The sequence below is a fragment of the Protopterus annectens genome, chromosome 2.part2 (assembly GCF_019279795.1).
Source record: "Protopterus annectens isolate FY-2018-M chromosome 2.part2, PAN1.0, whole genome shotgun sequence".
Classification (NCBI taxonomy): domain Eukaryota; kingdom Metazoa; phylum Chordata; order Ceratodontiformes; family Protopteridae; genus Protopterus; species Protopterus annectens.
In genome coordinates, this window is record NC_056730.1 from 453,854,895 (window position 1) to 453,874,912 (window position 20,018).

Sequence of the window (20,018 nt, forward strand, 5' to 3'; positions counted from 1 at the left end):
GTCCTACTGCTTACCAGTGGGGAGTGGTGAGCATTGTACTGCCTATCTAACACTAGAGGAGTGGTTTCCAGCTCTGAAATTGTAATTTTATTAGCCTTTTTGGGCTGATTTCTACCCCTTTCAACTTTCTGGCTTAAAAACACGTGTGTTTGCACATTTTTCGCATTGTGCAGCACTGCGAGGCTACTCTATTCCAGAAAGTCTGCTCTTCAAATTTTCCCTTAGAATTAGCTGGTTTCTCAGTAGTAGCACTAAAATCTGAACCCCTGTAACTAGCACTTGCTCTAGAACCTGCTGACAAGCACTAGGAAGCCTGAAACTGATACAAGCACTCAACTCTCCATGTCAATAAGGAGAAATTTAATCGAAAGCACTAAACCGCCTATAATTGCAAAGTACCTTGCAAAGGTAAGGGAAAACAGCTCTTATACTTTACAAAAAAAAGCACCTAAACAGGCATGTCCAAAGGTCAGCTTCCGGTGATTTCTCCTGTCCACCTGGTGAATCTGGGCATTCTGGGGCAATGCGGCAACTGCCTCATGTACACAGACAACCCTTTCCTCCTACCACCCAACACTACAACCTGCGAGAGATGCACTTACATAGCCAAACTGGAAGCAAAGCTCTCTCCTGCCAAGATTGTGCTAGACACTCAAAGAGGAGAGGGTTAACACCTGCACTACACCTCAAGCAACTCATAGCCCTTTAAAACCCACACCATCAACACCCACACATAGCAACACTAAACCCACATATGCAGAGGCCCTTAACATTAACCTACCCAAGCAACAAGGACCTCCGAAGCTGAAACACAAACAAACACCAGTCACAACCAAAGTGACACACAGCTCACAACACCAGTGTGCCACCCAACAACAGCCCCTAAGGCAAGACAATGTACCTAACACTTTAATCATAGGTGACTCTATAGTCAGGCACACTGATGTCCCACTCACCAGGCTGAACAAGGAGAAAATTACAGTCAGCTGCCTGTTAGGTGCCAGGATCCTCCACATAATGCATGCACTCAGGTCACTCCACAACAAGTACAAATACGACTCTGTCATTGTCTATGCTGGAGTGAATGACTTGAGACATACCTCCCTGGACTATATGAAAAGAGACATGAAAGAGCTCTCAGATCATGTGGCCCTGGCAGGTATGACCCTAGCCCTGAGTAGCATCCTGCCTTCGCCCAGAATGATACCATAATATAAGGACAAAATGATTGACTTCAGCAATTGGCTAAGCTTCTGGTGTCATTCAAAGGGGATCCAGTATCTGTCTGCCTGGGAAGACATGATCGACAAACCACAATGCTTTGCCAGAGATGGTCTGCACCTGTCACCCCTGGGATTCAGGTTACTGGCTAAAGCTCTTGCCACCCCTGTAGTGCCTTTTTTAGGCAAGGTTCAAAGGACAAAACCACCACCGTAACAGATGCAAGCATGTAAAATCTGAAGGTAATGCTACTCAATGCTAGAAGTCTAAACCTCAAAATGCACTCTCTCGAGGCACTCCTAAAAATGGAGAACATGGATATCTGTGCAGTAACTGAGACTTGGTTCAAAGCTCCAGAGAGCACCCCTGCAATACCAGGCTACAACTCTTACCACACTTTTCTGCAACAAAACCAAGACCAAAACACTAAAGGTGGAGGAGTGTCCATATTCACCAAGGATATTCACAGCTCCAGGCTAGTTTTCCAACACAATGCATCTGAAATTCTCCAGGTGCAACTAACACTAGGTAAGACTGCAATCCAAATTGTAGCTTGCTACAGATCCCCCACCATGCCCCAAGATTCTCACTACACTTTCAAAACATACTGGAAAAGATCAAGATTCAACCAAACACCCTAATACTGGGTGATTTCAACTACCCTGCCATTAACTGGGAAAACTACTCGGGTACCAACTCCTTTTTCCCAATGGTTCTTGGAATTCATGAATTCCAACGGCCTGGATCAACTAATCCATTGTCCCACCAGGGGCTCCAATATCCTAGACCTGGTCATTACCAACATGGGAGATAGATGTGCCACACCAGTGGTCACCCCCTCATTGGTCAGGTTTGACCATAAGCAATTCACCCTTGACATCCATCACTACCGTCCCATCAGTCTGACGAGCCTGATCTGCAAGGGCATGGAACGCATTATCATGAACTTATAAACAAAGACATTGGCAACCTTCAAACACTGGACCCCACCCAGTTTGGGTTTGTGAAGGGCCGATCTTGTCTCCTGAACCTGATTGACATCTTCAAATCAGTCTCCAGAGCTGTGGACGAGGGTAAGGCGGTCCACACAGCCTATCTGGACCTTGCCAAGGCCTTCTATACCATCCCCCACTCTGGAATCATAGATAAACTTACTAAGTTGGGCATAAATCCCTACGTCACTCGATGGGTTGCCAACTGGCTTACTGACAGAGCCCAGACTGTAAAAGTAGCCGACTCCAAATCCAGCTCCAGAGAAGTGGAGTACCTCAGGGTTCAGTCCTGGGACCACTCTTGTTTGGCATCTACTTCTCTGAAGTACAGGCCAACACTAAGGGACTCTGGCTAACAAAGTTTGCAGATGACTGCAAACTGGGAGCCACTATTGAATCCCCAAATGATGTGGATATTCTACAGAAGGGTCTTACAGAAACAGATGCCTGGTGCCAGAGCCATGGATTCAAGCTTAATGCCAAGAAATGTATAGTTATCCCCTTTGGAAAAAAAACATGTACCCATGAATTACCACATAGGTGGCAGTACACTAAACATCAAAAGTGTGATGAGAGACTTAGGGACACAGATAGACAGTGGTCTCACTTTCCATAACCACATCGCCACAACAGTCAGGAAATCCTATGTGGCACATCTCATCACTAAGGGCCTTTCTTCCAGAAAAAAGGAGGTCATTGTCCCACTGTACTCATCCCTCATTAGACCCATTATAGAGTATAATGCCCCATTTGGTTGTGTACCTCACAAGACATCTGCAACAGCTGGAAAGGCCACAGAAATACCTCACTAAAAGAATCATAGGCCTAAAGCTGATGCCATATGCTGACCGTCCAAAAAGACTCCAGCTATACTCTGTGGCATATTGTCTACTCAGATGCGATCTCTGCTTAACATACAAGGCCATGTCAAACCCTGAGCTGTTGGACATGCTCCACTTAAAAAAATATCCCAATCCCTCAGAGTCGCATGCTCCAGGGATCTAAACCTTGTCATCACAATGAACAAAGCATGCCGGGGGGATAGGTTCCTAACCCAGAGACTTCCCATACTATGGAATAGACTGTCCATACATGTCAAGCAGAGCTCCTCCTTGGCCCTCTTCAAACGGAACCTTGATGACTGAATGGGAGATAGGAAATTCACCCCAAGGATCATGTCAGTCGCCCTGATAGACAGGGGTCCAGAGAAGTAAATATTGTGGGAAGAAATATCCAGGGAATTGTTATGGCTAGGCTTGTACAGGCCCTAGAGCCGATAGCCTAGTACCAACCTATGAACAAACTGTGTGTAGACCGTGAATACGACCATAATACCTGTAGCATCCGGCAGTCGTTCGTTCCCAAAACTCTCCACAGTCGTCTGGCAGCCCTGAATTTATACTTAGAAAACCAGAGGTTGAAAAGACTAGCTTTACGAATGGATCTGGAGTCGGCCAGGAACTAAAAAAAAATTGAATTTTTGTATTTTGATAGTCTTTGCAGTGCAAATCTCTGCAGCAGTGTTTTTTTATTTTGTTCTAAACATAAGTGATCTGTTTGGGGTGGATGCACTGACATATTCTAAGGGCAAAAGATGCATTTGGAGGAAAATAATCATGAGGTCAGAATGTCTTTCATTTACCTGCAGGATCTTCTTTCCATTATGTTAGAGTGGCAGTACATCAGAATTGCTGCATACTTTCAGAATCTGCAGGATCTGTATTTCAGTGCGACTTGCATGTGAAAGTATTCTTAGTGATTTGTCACATTTCAGTGACTTCTATTGCACCATTGTATGTGGTGCATAAAGTCCCAGATGTTCTTCATCTCACATTGCTGCAGTCCTTACACGTGGGTAGTCCGCTGTCCTCGGTCGGCCCGAATATCAAAGTATAAGGCTGACGTCGGTCAAGGCGCATTAGACTGACATCAGGACGTCAGGGTACAAATGCGCATGACCGACGTCATATCCTCAGTCTTTTTTGCCGCATGGTCCGATGCAGAAGCAGCGTTGCAAGTGCCGTTGGCGTTCTGAAATTTTTCGGAGTTTCAGACCGAGTCAAAGTTGGCTAAGTACCCGTTGGAATATTTTAGTTTTTCTTGCCTCAGTGGTTTACCGGATGTCAGAAAAAGTGAATAACTGTATTTCTTGTGGGAAACAGATACCGCATAGAGATTATCATACTTTGTGTATTCCTTGTTTAGGGCCTGAGCACGACGTTGTTGGGTGTCGCTTTGTGCTAGATTCAATAAGCGCACTATTAAGAGAAGGTTAGATTGTGCCAGGTTAGTCTTGAAGCGGTGCGATTATAATATGCCGTCCGATGCCTCGGCGTCCGCTTGTTCGAAGAAGCGCAAGGGTAAGGCAGCTAAGCCCAGGTTAGGCAGTCGTCCGTGCGGACGCCGGTTCTTTAGAGGTGTCGGTGGAGCGGTGGTTCCACCGGAGGTTTCTCTGGAGTCCCAGGGCCAGACCTTGTTATTGCAAGATGTGGCCTCTCAGGAGGCAGGTCAGGCTGAAGGGGCTTCTCAGGTTACTGTACTCCCCTCCCTTCCCAGGGTGGTTAGGCCTTCTCCTTCTGTTTCCAAGGCTTCTCCCAGAGGCAGGCCAGGTTTAGCTTCAGTTGGTGTCACTCCTAGTTCTTCAGGATCTGTGCCCAAGAAGCATATGCTTAAAATGGCAGAAGATTTGATTACCTTGATTAGGGGTTCTTTGCCCCCTCCTGATAAGAGGCCTAGGGTGGAACCTGAGTTGGGGAGTTTTGAGCAGGCTTCAGATGTTTCAGAGTCTTGACTGAAGACTTGCAGGAGTACTCTCCTTATTCTGATTCTGATGTGGATGATTCTACTCCTTCTGCTTCTCCTCCTGAGGATTTTTCTTTTCAGAGACTCTTCATTCCATGAGGGAGCATTTTAAGTGGGAAGGTCAGGACTTCTCTGATTCCAGGAAAAGGCTTAGGGATTTTTGTTTCTACCCCAGCATAGACCTTTGGCTATACCTCCTGTTCTGGATGTTGTGGAGGATGTGTTTGCAGAGGCCTCTCTTAATCCTGATTCTTTGCCTCCTGCTCCTGTTAAGCCGGATAGGTATTATAGGGTGCCTGAAGCTCATAAGTATCTTTTTAAGAGTCCTAGGCGGACCCAGAAACTGTTAGTCAGGGGCCTAAGGGTGTTAAGGCTTCTGTTGTTAAAAATCCGGTTCCTCCAGATAAAGAGGCCAGGGCTTTGGATAGATGGGGAAAGAAAGTCTATACTTCTTCTACCCTTGCTATGAGGGCTCTGAATTGCCAGTTTCACATGTTGAAATACCAAAACTATCTACTGTCTCAATTGAAGTCTAAGGTAGATGCTCTGGCGGAAGGTATTGACTGTAAAGAGTTACAAGATTTGGTACATGTCTCTGAACAAGTGGGTAAGCATTCTTTGCAATGTGGTTTTGATGCTGTACAGGCCTCGTCTAGGGTGGCTGCCACTGGATCAGTTCTTCGCAGGCACGCCTGGCTAAGGGATCAGAATTTAGCTGACCATGTTAAGACAAGGATTTTAGATGCTCCTTTACAATCTGATGTGTTATTTGGTTCAACTGTTGAGGCAGTCTTAAAGAAAATGGACGATAAGGCTAAGTCTATGCAGACTGTTAAAGATTTTTTGCAGGTTCAGCCTCCGAAGTTTAGCAGAAATTGGCCTACCAAGGGGTGGACGTATCCTTCTTATGATTCCCAGTCTAGGGGTAGGTCTAGACGTGGTAGGGGCAGAGCTCAGGGCTCTTTCAGGCCTAGAACAGGAGTTCACCTGCACAGTCTTGGTGAGGGCAGGGGTCAGTCCTTTCGTAAACAGACCCAATGACCTACCTTTTCAGCTGCCAGAGCCTTCTCGTCTGGCAGCACCTTTGGGAGGAAGGTTGGCACTTTTCAAGGAAAATTGGAGTTTAATTACCCAAGACAGATGGGTATTGGATATCATACACCAAGGTTACAGGTTTTATTTCCATACCTTGCCTCCTTTCAAAGGCATGCCAGACGTTCCTCCTCAGCAAAGAATAGAGGCTCACAAACAGATTTCTCTGCTGCTCCAAATGGGAGCCATACAACCGGTCCCTATGTCAGAAGTGGGCCTAGGATTTTATTCTCGCCTGTTCCTAGTACCAAAGAAGGGGAACACGTGGAGACCAGTTTTGGATTTATCTATCCTCAACACTTATCTGGACATTCCCAAGTTCAAAATGTTGACGTTACAACAGCTTTTACCTCTGCTGGGCAAAGATCACTGGATGGTGACTCTGGATCTCAAGGAGGCTTACCTTCATGTTCCTATCAGGCTAAGTTGCAGGAAGTATCTACGTTTTCGGGCTGGGACTTTTCATTATCAGTTCTCTGCATTGCCCTTTGGCTTATCTACTGCGCCCAGAGTGTTCACGAAGGTTCTGGCTCCAGTGATAGCTTTCTTCAGGCTAAGAGGAATACAGATCTATCCTTATTTGGACGATTGCCTGATTCTGGCTCAAGGAAAGGACGAACTTCTTCATCATCTACACTATGTGATAGCAGTGCTAAGATGCCTGGGGTATTCTGTGAGCGAAATAAAGTCCAGTCTAGTACCCTCTCAGGACATGTGCTTTCTGGGTGTGAGACTGAATACAGCATCCCAGATGGCCTTTTGACCCCGGACAAACAAAAGAATCTTTCTCTTTACTTCCATCAATTGTCTCATCAGTCCAGGCTGACTGCAAGGACAGTCCTTCAAGCCTTGGGGTTCATGGCATCTTGTATTCTGGTGCTTCCCAGTGCCAAACTGCATATGAGGAAGCTACAATGGTATCTCAAAATGTATGGACACAGCACTGCCAAGATATGGACACTGTCATTCAGATAATACCTTGCATTCAAAAGGAATTTTTGTGGTGGGCTCAGGAATGTCACCTAAACAAGGGACTCTCTGTGACCCGCCAGAGGCGAGTCAGATTCTAACGACAGATGCCTCAGACAAAGCTTGGGGAGCTCATCTAAATGGAAAGTGGATACAAGACACGTGGCCTGCCAGACTTCTGCATCTACATATCAACCTGAAGGAGATGTTAGCAGTCCAATTTGCATTAATAGCTTTCAAGGATTTACTTCTTCCAGGGCAGGTGTTGATTCTAACAGACAACACAACTGTCATGTGGTACATCAACAAGCAAGGGGAACTCATTCTTATCCTCTGTGCAGACAAGCAATGATTTTGTGGGAGACTGCTCTCAGTTTAAAGCTAAATCTACAGGCAAGGTTTCTGCCGGGAGCACAGAACTCCTTAGCAGATGTGTTGAGCAGACAAATTATGGATCCCCAGCCGTGGAAATTGGATCCTCATGTGTTTCAGAAATTGACAGTGTCATGGGGAACTCCAGACATAGATCTGTTCGCTTCTCCACTAAACTACCAGCTGCCAAAGTTTTGCACAAAAAGTTTTCATCCCACAGCTTGGAAAGTGGATGCTCTTTCCTTCAATTGGAGCAATCTTCATGTGTATGCGTTTCCACCTCTGCCTCTCCTCCCAAAGGTACTTCTGAAGGTCAGACAGGACAAGCCGAAGATGATTTTAATAGCTCCAGATTGGCCTCGACAGCATTGGTACCCACTACTGAGAAGTCTGGTACGGGAGCCTCCATGGCCTTTACCTTCGATTCCTCACCTGCTGTCTCAGGAGAACAGTCATTTACTCCACTCTCTTCACCTGACAGCCTGGCATATTCTGTTTTAAACCCTGGAGGGTTTCAGCTTCCACAGCAAGTTTTGAATGTTATTTTGGAGGCCAGAAGGCCTAGTACAAGGAAAGTGTATGCAGATAAATGGAAGAGATTTTTATTTTGGAGTGCAGCAAAAGCATTTGATGTTTCTAAGCCTAATTTAAGTGTGGCTCTTCAATATCTTACTGAGTTACTGGACAAAGGTTTGTCCTTCTCTTCTATTAAGATTCATGCTGCAGCAATTTCTGCTCACTATGATTGTGACCCACCATTGTTTTCTCATCCTTTGTTTAAGCAATTCCTTAGAGGGGCAAAGAATATAAGACCCCCACGGAGAGCTCCTACTCCTGCTTGGGATTTCAATTTTGTGTTGGAGAAACTCACTCTACAACCTTTTGAGCCTGCAGCTACTGCTGAGTTGAAATATTTATCATGGAAGACTGCTTTTTTGTTGGCCATTACCTCTGCGAGAAGGGTTTCTGAATTACAGGCCCTTATGGCAGTTGAGCCTTTCTTAATTTTCCATAAGGATAGGGTATCTTTGCGTACTAATCCTTCCTTTATGCCTAAAGTGGTTTCTAGTGTGGCTTTAAACCAAACTATTCATTTGCCTACCTTTTATGCAAACCCCAAAATAAAGGGGAAAAGATTTTGCACACTTTGGATATACACAGGCAGTTGCGATATTATTTGAGCAGAACTAAAGGGTTCAGGCAGTCTCAGCAGTTATTTGTTTCTTTTGCTTTGAGTTCTCAGGGCAAGCCTGTGTCAAAACAAACTATTTCTAAGTGGATTGGGTTGTGCATTGCTTTCTGTTATTCCCATCATGGCAAGGAGGTTCCAGCTGGGATTAGGCCTCATTCCACTAGGGCTACTGCCACTTCAACAGCTTTTTTAAGGGGGGTGGCAACTAAAGATATCTTGGAGGCAGCTACTTGGAGTTCAGTCCATACTTTCTCTAAGCATTATCACCTTCCACTTTACTCTAAATCTAGGGCTGGTTTTGCCACTGCTATTTTACAGGGCATTTTGGCAGCTCCTGCTTCTTTATAGTTGTGCCATCCTCCCTTACCTCTGCTTTGGGATTCTACAAGTGTAAGGACTGCAGCAATGTGAGATGAAGAACATAGTACAGTTTTGTACCTACCATAAATGTAGATGTTCAAGATCCACATTGCTGCAGTCCAAATACCCTCCCTCCTTCCCCTGTTGTTAGAGGCGGTTGTGTGGGTTGGATTGTAAATATTGTGTATATTGTATATATTGTACATATTATTAGTGCTAGGGTGGTTGGTTGGTTGTTTTGTTGTCTTTGTGTTTTGACCTTTCTTGTTAGGGTCTTCTGACATCTGGGGCAAGAAAAGACTGAGGATATGACGTCGGTCATGTACATGATTTGACGCCCTGATGTCAGTCTCCTGATGTGACCACGCAGCCTGACTACCAAGTGTAAGGAACATCTACATTTATGGTAGGTACAAAACTGTACTTTTATATCTTCACCCTATCAACTAACATTTTCTGTCTGTTCTTTCTTCAGCATTATACTTCATAAGATTTGTTTTCCAGTGCTGATGCCACTGAAAATTAAAGGTGACCTTTAACCTTAGCGACATTAACTGAAGAAAAACATGTGGCACATCCATTGACTTTAATGGACCTGTACTATAGCAGTATGGCAGTCAGTAAGGGTGCAATGAAAACTTTTATCTAAGGTGTAGTTGTCCTTTATTGTAGAAGCATGTGTTGTATGCACAAGCTGTCATATTTGACCTGTCATGAACTACTGGTAACTGTCTTAAAGTAATAGTTGCAAACAGAGCAGCATACATTCTGTAGTACTCCTACTAAAGTATTTTTGTGTAACAGTACTTTTTCTTTTTAAGGAAGCCATGGCTATCAACAAATTGAATGTATTTCACTGGCATATTGTGGATAATCAGGCTTTCCCATATCAAAGCTCTGCCTTCCCTGATTTAAGTGACCAGGTGAGTCATTTTTAGTATTATGCATTAGTAGGTTTTAGTTACATGACAATGGCTGGTAATGTTTTGTGGCAAAACTGGAAAAATAACAGTTCATGCAGTACTTCACAGAAGAACAAAATATATCTCAATACAATAATAGTTGCTAAGGGTTTATGTCACATTATTTTTCTTTTATCTGGACAGTTGGGCAGCATTAACAACTCAGAACCACATTTGTTTATTCTGTACAAGTGCTGTTTGCAAATACAGTTTAATTACAGGTGATGACGCTATGTACATTTATAGTATGTCATTTCATTTGTAATTATCATTGCCATTTGGGATCATGAAGAGAGCCAGAGCCTGTCCTGGCACACACTTGGCACAAAGCAGATACATTTTGCCTAGCTGAGATGCTAGATGAGCATAGCCAGCTTTAGGCACCAGCGAACTCTGCGGTCACTGTGGGGCACCTTGTTCCTGGGGGCCCCCCAACCACAAAAAGATATCTTATTTTGATATTTTATAACATGTGTCAAACCAACAAAAGCTAGTGCAGTAATCTTGTACACTTAATAAACCAGGTGGGTAATAACTCTTATTTATATCTCTTAAAATTCAAAGATGCCTGTGGTTATAGTAACAGTGTTTTATCAAGTAACAAACTTCACAATTCCATTAAATGTTTTACCAATGACATGGTAATGAGGATGTGTCTGTGTGTCTGTCTGTCTGTGTTGTGAAACTATAGGCAGTACCTGGGGTGCCATTTCACCTAATTCCAGACCTGTACATGGAGCTGTTATGTATCACCGTTGCAACTAAGTGCCACTAACTATAAATGTACCTTTGTGAGACAGTGCCATATAGTGTGGTAGGCAGGCCTGTCATAATATAATTATGTAAGGGCATTGCAGATACAGGTCATTCTGTTCATACTACTCCTAAAAAGTTTGCATCATGAACTAAAAGGACGCTTAGGAGCTGTGGCAGTGACAGGGTGATACTTAGACTAAGTGTCTAGGGCCCCCAAAATGCTAACACCGGCCCTGTAGATGAGTGAGAAAAGTAATCTAGTTGAATTTTGAACCTCAACACTCAATGTGCACCATAGGATATCTGGGCAGATTTCAAGAAAGAATACAAGTTTAACCCTTTGCAGTAGTCTTTTACAAACCAGAGTGGAACATGAAATGCATGCTGTCAGTCACTTTGTATAAACACTTCATTTGTTCAGGTTACTAGAGCAGCCAAGTTAAACCAAACATGGTAGTATCACATGCCTAAGAATAAGTAGATACGGGAGAGGATAGTGATTTCCTGTGCGCTTAGGATCCATGACAAGGCTTCGACTCCCAAAAAACTTAGAGAAATTAAAAAGGGTTTCTAATACCATGATGGGACTGGACCCCTTTCCTAAGTGAAAGTACGATTAAAGTTCATAAAATTAGTATTTCAATCTTTGTCAGTCAGGAGCGCTATTCGCAACACCCGCAATGTGCCCAGTAATGACTCCTCCTCCTGCAATTCATGCGGGGTTACATGTATTGGTAACATCTAAATACAAAGGTAGATTCATTTTTCTAAGACCCTTTGCTTCTACTACTATTGGAACAGTGTGGGTATCATTGCTATCGTTTCTGCCTGCAAATCCTAATTAGTTTATGACTATTTCTCTCTGTACACAAGACACTGTAATCACTGGGTGTGACGATTTCAATGATCAATGCTATTTTTGTCTTATTTTCATGGATCACTATGTCCACTTTTCTACCATCTATTTTTTGAACTGTTTGTAACGGGGGGGATCCCATGTGATGTAGACTTAATTTTCTATGATGTTTTCTGGCTCACGTTTCCAGTATTTTTCAGCCTTGACTCCTTTGTGTTGTTTGATTGGCCTACAGAACTGTGATCACAAAGGAGAAAAACCCACAAAATGTGCTATCTGCAATAAGAAAAACTGTAGAAAGAAAGGGTGCTGCAGCCCTCTACACTATTATGTATACAGAGTTCAAGGTTAAACTGTTTCAGAGAAAGGAAAAATACCCGGGATGGGGAAAAGCTGGCTGTCATGCTAATGACCACTCATATGGAAGGGTCATAATTGTCTCCAGAGCAAGCTTAGCTCTCATGAGCCTGGTGTATAGTTTGCAAAGATGTTCAAAACATTTTAGCTTTTCTGCCCCTCCCCACCTCCCACATACAGCTTTCCCATTAAAAGCACTTGCTTCCCTCTGAGGGTAAATGATTTTGCTAATTACCCATAACTGTACCTAGTTCAGCAGTAAAGCACATGCTTTCAGCATACTACTGTAATCTGACTTTTCAGGCCGTAATGTGCTACGGCTCGGTCTTTAGTCACATTTATTCATTCCCTTTCTGAACTGACTTATCTGTACTTGCTGCAGTAAATTACTCAGAATCTCATTATGACTGCAAGGCCTGATCCGTATTACTTTATGCTTTTACACTCCATATTCAAAACTGTCTTGAATTAATTTGTGTTCTTTTATTTCTGATATGTTGTCCCACTGATTAACAGTTTAATTTCTTTGTATTTCACCCACTTATTTAAGTTTGTGAAGTAGACACTTTCCAGGTCTCAACACTTTCTCGTGTTTTTAGTCCAAGACATTGCAAAACCATGAAGCACAGAAAATCATTTCACCATGATGTTACATGTGAGAAGGTGAGTGCATAACCAGCGTCCATAGTCTGTCCTCATAACTGAGACTCTGCATTGCATCTTCCTTGTGAAAACCCTCTGAACACGTGCAGCCTTTTTAGTTATTTCTTTTAATGTGTTCCCCATATGACCATGCCATAACTTATTTCAGACTAGGCAAATGGAATAAGTACATTATTTGAAATGTTACAGTACATTACTGTATAAAACAATTTGTATAGCCACAGTGAAATACAAAGGAATATTTAAAGAAAACCTCTGTCTCAAACGTAAACTATGTTGGATACTCATAAGACTACAAGTTTTCTGAACTCTTTTCTGTTATACATTCCTAGAAGATCACAACCAGACAGAAATTGCAGATGGCAAAGTTACACAAAACCATACATACGTCTCACCCTCTTAGCACAAGAAATCTAGATAAAGCCTAAAATAATGGAGGGGGGGGGCAAAGGCACAGAAAATAGGGGCAGATTTTAAATATTGCTGTTATAAACTTAGAAGATTGCTAGAATAATAGGATTTGTATTAGCATGCATTTTCTGAAGGATTTGAAGTGTGAAAATAGAATATATATCATTTAGTGACTTCAGTCCTCGGTGATTTTCCAGAAAACCACAAATTATGAGTAGACCAAATATATGAGGTGAAAATCTGGACAGTTGAAAGGTGTGAATGGGACTGGTCACCTTTTTATTACCCAAGCAAAAACAACTGAAGGCAAAAAACAAGCACACATTTTTATATATTTCGGTTCCTCACTTGTACCTCACTTCCTGTATAAGGAAGCATTTGCATAGATTTGCTTTTCCACAGGAAAATTAATTAACCAGTTCTGCCAGCTGTAAAGGTCAGGAGCTTAATTATCAACCCAGAGACTGTAGACAGCATCAGTGTACAGGATGTCAAACACATTTCTTAACTTTCTGCAATTTTCATAGGTTCTTGGGTGATTACTAGGGTAATGGCACAAGAGCCTTTACAAGCCTAGCCAGTAATACCCAGGATATGGCAATGCTATATTTTGCTATCCATCTCATATCCGGAGAATTATCAGAGTAATGGGACTTAGTGTTGGAGCCCTGAGTCATTTTACAGACTGTTTCTGCCCATAAGGGACATGGGTAGTACCCAGGGAGTGAATTTACAGTTCTTCATCCATTTATCCAAATTCTTTTTGCAGAGATTGAGGGACAGGCTTTGTTTTATGAAGATAAGTTTATTTCATAAACGAGGTAGCCTTTGGGATATGAATATGTCTCTCCAGCAAGTTCTGTTGAAATCACAAATGTGGTTTGGGTAACCTTCGTATAATTTCTTTTGCAAATATGTAACATTTTCATCAGGCTGGATCAGAGAAAGCCTTATTGGCGAAGCACACGTCCCCTCTTGGTAACCAATATGAGATGGAGTAAAGGGATAGGCCCTTTAGTCTTCCGTTCTTTTGTGAGAAACCTCTGGAGCCACTCCATTTGGTGTAAGTGCATGGTTAGGTATATGCATAAGGGAGCATTGTACTTAATTATGGGCCTGATGAGAGCGAAGTACAATGGCACTATGACGTCCATTGATCTTGATGCCACGCCTGTACTTATAAATTGAGCCCCACACATATTTCCTCACTATTGTAGCTACCTGGTAGCCAAAGTTTAGGTTACTATTTGTGTTCCTAGATCTGTTATCACTGGGTCTACTTTTGGAGTGTGCTATCAATATAATTTGTAGGGATAGCTGATTTACCAAATTGCATGATTACATATTTCCTAGCATTTATCTCAGACCATGGTTTTGGCATCAGTAGTTTGTCATGTTTAGGCCTGTTTGTAGGGTGTCGGCATCGTTTGGGGATTCATTGATTCCTCTTAACTTAGTCGTCAGCGAACTTGGTGAACCAGAGGCTCCAACATTGGCCTTTATTTCAGAGAAGTATATACCAAACAGGAAGGGTCCCAACACTGAGCCTTGTGGGAGTCCGCTAGTAACACAGTTCTTATTAGAAGTGGATTCACGTATCCAGACAGTATGTGTCCTGTCAGTAAGTCAGTTGACTATTCATGTGACAATGTAGGGGTTTAGGTCTAACTCATTGTTTATCTGTGATCCTCTATAGACGATGAAGGGGTTACTCACCAGTTTCTCATCAGAGAAGAGATTTAAGGTTGTGGCATACTTGTCTGACCCTTAGCCCCAAACCCTCGGGCCTTGCAGCCAGAACAAACCACTCCTTCTGTCGTACCCAAGAACAAGGGATTCTTTGAAATTAAGGACCACTCTGATGAAGGCTTGGATTATGCCTCTCACATCCACTCATCTTCTAACAGGTGTGGAAGACACTTTTCTGACCCTCCAAAAGTGCAAATTTATTTTGTTGAGACAGTTTCTAAAATTAGTTTCAAGTGAGAAGGGAGAGAAATATCTTGCACTCAAGTTTTTAGCTTCTAGAAATGAATATTCCTAAACCTGTGCTTCTTGGAGCCTTAGATAACTATTTAGTAGATTCTCTTACCCCAGATTCTCAGCTACTTCTCTTGCGATCTGTAACCCTAATGCTAAAAGAGAAGGCAATCTGCCACACCAGTGGATCCACCTTAGAAGTCTTTTCAGAGAAAAATAGTATTGATGATCCAAGTATCTGCTATTTCTGTGAATGTTCAAGAAGGACCTTTGAGACAGGCCCTTTGTAGTCTCCATCCATCTCCATTTGAGCAGGACTGCATGCCTAGAACTTACCTGTCCACAGTGTTAGACTGTATGCACATTAGTGTAGAATGTTTATGCCTTTTCAATCAAGCTTTCTGAAACAATTTCACAGAAAGCTCGCTGGGTTTGTTTGGGGCCAATAAATGTGTGCTGTGGCACTGAGCATGTCCATGAACCAAAACATAAGACATGCCAAAGAGGATTTCCAAGGACACGGGTGGTGTGATATTTCACCCCAGCCTCAAATGTTAGTGCTTTGTGAAAACATATTTATTTCTGAGGGGTGTGGGTGTGTCTGTATTCCTGCACATGCGTGTATGCTCTTACATTAGTATTGTCATAAAACTTCAGCTGTTTTTAAGATTTGTGTAGTGTGATAATATCTGTCCACATGCTTATGTCAGTGCTGCCTTAAAACGTCGGTTGTTTTTGGCATGTTTTGTTCTTTAGCTGTACTCTTACATCAGTGCTTTCTTAAAACTTCAGTTGTGACAGTTGTGTTATATGTGTACTCTCATATCATATCAGTGCTCAAAACTTCCAACTGTTGCAAGTGTGTGCATATACACTGCAACCATTAACATACACTTAAAAGTTGTTTATATATATATATATATATATATATATATATATATATATATATATATATATATATATATAATCGATTCTCTGCTGGAGTGCAGGGAGTGCCTTGTGTGTGGAGTCTGCATGCCCTCCCCGCGGTTGGGTGGGTGTTTGAAAGACATGCGTAAATGGGCGTGCCTTCGTTGAAGGTTGAATGTTGAGCTGGCACCTCGGCGTTCGTGAAAATCTACTGCCAATCATTAGCAGACTGGAGTTCGCTGATATATACACACACACACACACACACACATATATATATATATATATATATATATATATATATATATATATATACACATATACATACATACACACACAGAAAAAAAATGCATATAGGATATTGTGCCTTTGCCATTAATTAGACTTCAAGTCCCCATGTTAATGAATCGATATCTTTTATGGTGTCTATTAGGTTATTACAAGTAAAAGCATTGTTTCACTGTACTCCTAGAACTGTGTTTTCTTCCCCATCCGTTTTCGTAGTATAAAGAATTCTTTCAAATCCTTACTTTAGTCTTTACCAAGCCTAAATGTTTCAGATAGTATTTGTCTTCCTCAGTATGTCTCATCCCTTCCTAAACATTGTATAATATACACTGCATTTGTTTAGTTTTTTCTGATCTGGGTTTATGTGCTTTTTTTTCCAGCCCACTGACTTTTATTTACTGTTTGTTTTTCTGTATCCTTTCCCATCTCTGTATGTCCCATAGCGAAGCTCCCTACTCCACTTTAAAAATGGAATAAGAGCTCTTTGCATTTTGACATGTTCCTTTTGTAGTGATGCAAAAACCCTGTATTTGGAGACCAAGCTCATTTTTTGTCTGAGTATTCCTAAGTCTTATTTATGTTTGTTTTTTTTTTTTTCTTTTTCTTTTTTTCACTGGCTTGTTGGTGCGGGGCAGAGACAGGGCATCCATTTGTGGTACTGATGTTTCAGAAATGACTATTTACTTCAGAATCTGGAGGGCAAGGTGGGGGATAGAAGTAGCTTCCTAATCTACCTTGGAGGAAGGTCATGGAGTCATCCAGCCTGTACCACTGTGAGATGGAGCCTGGGAAGTGGTACAGGGTTACATATATGTATGTGCACAGGGAGTACATGCAGATCAGCAGCTCATGTTCAGAATTGTGCTTTTGTCTTTATCCATGATGGTATAATGCATGGGAGGACAGAGGGATTAAAGGATTCTGGGTATGGGAACCTGACTAGCAGTACTTCAGATAGATCCACATAGAACAGTTAGCCATCATATCTCCTACCAGCTGAGTAAATGTTAAGTAGATCTAGCCTCAGCACAGAACAGAATGTTATGGGTGCCTGCTCAGTGTCTGAGAAGAGGAAAAGGAGGGAGATATTTACGAAGTCTGAGATTGCAGTATCTCATGGTACTGTCTCTGTTCCAAAGTACAGCAATCATGGGATTAGTGTAGACTCCTAAATCAATGGGGGTAGGGGAAAATTCTTTAAATATGTAAAAAGTTTTTTGTGAGAATTGCAGTTATATTTTTGGGGTGTTGGGACTTGCACTGTTAATACCTTGTTGAAACCCTTGTTTTCTTTTGTCATGCATGTTACTAATAACTATCCCATTCTTTAATTCCAGAGGTAAGGGGGCAAATCTTTTGACTCTCCCCTTTCCTTTTTTTTTGTACAAGTGTAAAACCATTATTCTCATATTTTCTTTTAGTGTTAAGCTGTACTCAGTTGTCTCTATTGCTTTTCATCAATTTCTGTTTTCTTCATCCTTTTTATAGTAATGTTCCATGGTTTCTTAAACTTGGTTTTAAACCATGTTGTATTTTTTATTTATCTTTCTCCTTTTCCCTATAATATTCATTCCACAATCTCCCTTGATTTGAGTTATTAAAATTTTCATGTTAACTTCTACTTAATGTCAGAATTTGACTGAAACAGTTTCCCTCTGTCAAACAAGACATTCCTGTCTTTGTTATACCTTAAACTCGTATTTCTTAAATCACTCTTTTGCTTATAGTTTTGCTTTGTTTTTGTGATACTGAAGTTGTATTCTTGTTTATTTCATATTAAAAAGGAACTATTTATTTAGTCCTTTGTTCACAGTTGCAGTGGTAGATGGGTTAGCTACACATCCCCTTTTTAACCATAAGATAACAGCAATGCCAGTGATGAGTAGCATTTACAATACAGTGTAACCAGTGAAGTGATTTAAAAATTGTATTTGAGATCCTGCTAACTGGTGCTGCACTAGGGAGGACAACTAAGTGATTTAGGTGAATAGTGATACTGGTTAAGTCTTCATAATAAGGCTGTTACGTTGGGTTATTACTGCAAAAACATGTACAAAGATTTGTTATCCTGTGTTTTTCAAATGTTTCTTTACAGGGTGCTTATCATCCATTCACCCATGTTTATACAACCACTGATATCAAAACTATACTTGAATATGCTCGACTAAGAGGGATTAGAGTTGTCCCAGAATTTGACTCTCCAGGGCACACACTATCCTGGGGAAAAGGTAAGCAAGACTAATACAGATTCTTTGCCACAAAACTGCATACAGTGACTTAATAGATGTTTAATAATTGGAAAATGGAAATAGAGTAACCAGTGTTATACTTGCGGTGTATGTTTTTATTTATTTGTGTATTTGTTTTTCTTTTAATGCAGAAAGTCAAGTCACTTAATCTGATTTGAACAGAAGCTCAGGGTGGAAATGCACACACGATACAACTGTGTACAGTAGTTTATAAAGAGTACAAGTTCAAGTACTGTTAAGCTGGGAAGAATAGCATAACATGATTACACATTAAGTAGTAGTTTGAGAGCTGTTCACTTTGCAAGACATGCATAGATACACGTGATTGCAATATGTTTGGCACTTGATGAACCACTTATGTGCATCTGCTTTTGTGTGTGGCATTCATGGTATGTGTGATGCCTGTTTTTAAGTATTAATCTGAAGTAGTTTACTTAATTTGGTCTTCAACTGTGGGTACCGGATCTGTATCTGATCCGAGCCGGCAAATTCACTAGCATTTGCTCAGAGCTCCAAGCTCCTCCCCTTACCCATAATACACCTCCACTACCTTCCAAGCCCCAGATCTTGTTTGCCGTGGCATGCCTGAAGCATCGTGATCTCCTGAGCTCCGAGTTAGTGAGTGGGTTTATTGCTTTTTAAGCAGCTTTTTTCTAAAAATTTGAGTATTAGGTGTTAGTGTAGGATGTTCTTTGTGTTTCACTGTTGCAGTCCATTACATTTGGGTCATCTGCTTGCAGGTAGCCCTCAGCTGGCCTGATTAACAAAGTCTTGGTTCCTGCGTCTGTTGCTGTCCCTTCTTCCATGATGTCAGGTCATCAGGGGTATAAAACATGCAGCCGACGCCATTACATCAATCTTTCTTGCCATGCGGTGCCTGAAGCAGAAGCAGTTTGCAAGTACCGGTCAGCCAACTCCTGAAATTTTCGTTTTCAAGTTTCAGAACCGAAGTCTTCAACTAAAGCTAAGTACTCCATTGGGGAAACTTTTTTTTTCTTGCTCCTTACCGATGTCAGTAAAAGTTAATAATTGCATTACTTGTGGAAAGCAAATGCCTCATAAAGATTTTCATTCGTACTGTATTCCTTGCCTAGGCTTTTTGTTAGTGTGCATTGCCTCCCATCCTCCCTCAGTGTTCTGTGTGCCTTGAGTGTGTGGTGAGTGATTTTTGAGTGGGAAATGGGTAACTTTTTTTCTTTTCTTCATTTTTCTTGTGTAGAGACATGGCAACTCCAAGCCTGTCTTCAAATGGTGCACTGAGTATGGCCACAAATTTGTCTCCTGCAGATGGCACACACTCTTTGTGTGATGTGCTTGGACATTGCCCATTTGAGTACGGATTGTACTATCTGTGCGGGTTTTATCCTAAGTGCTCTAAAGGACAGGAAGGCTAAGTTGACCCTAAAAGGCCTTCTACCCACTTCTGAGGCGGCTGCCTCATCCACTGCTTTGGTCACAGTGGTGGCTGTGGCCGCCTCTCCTTCCTCTCTTGCCCTTGCTTCTCCTGCCTCCCAGACTGGGACTCAACCTCCCATTTCTAAGCCTATGGAAGTGGAGCAGAAAAGGGGCAGAGAGAAAGAGAGAGAG

At 41.9% G+C, this 20,018-nt stretch overlaps 1 protein-coding gene across 1 annotated transcript in view; it reads left to right on the plus strand.

Moving 5' to 3' along the window:
- The window catches only part of HEXB (hexosaminidase subunit beta), a 783,731-nt gene that overhangs the window by 311,466 nt on the left and 452,247 nt on the right, over positions 1-20,018 (plus strand). The window contains exons 5-6 of the mRNA XM_044064438.1: positions 9,822-9,923; positions 18,278-18,410. Of these exons, the coding sequence (XP_043920373.1) occupies positions 9,822-9,923; positions 18,278-18,410 (235 nt within the window). The remainder of the gene's footprint in view (positions 1-9,821; positions 9,924-18,277; positions 18,411-20,018) is intronic.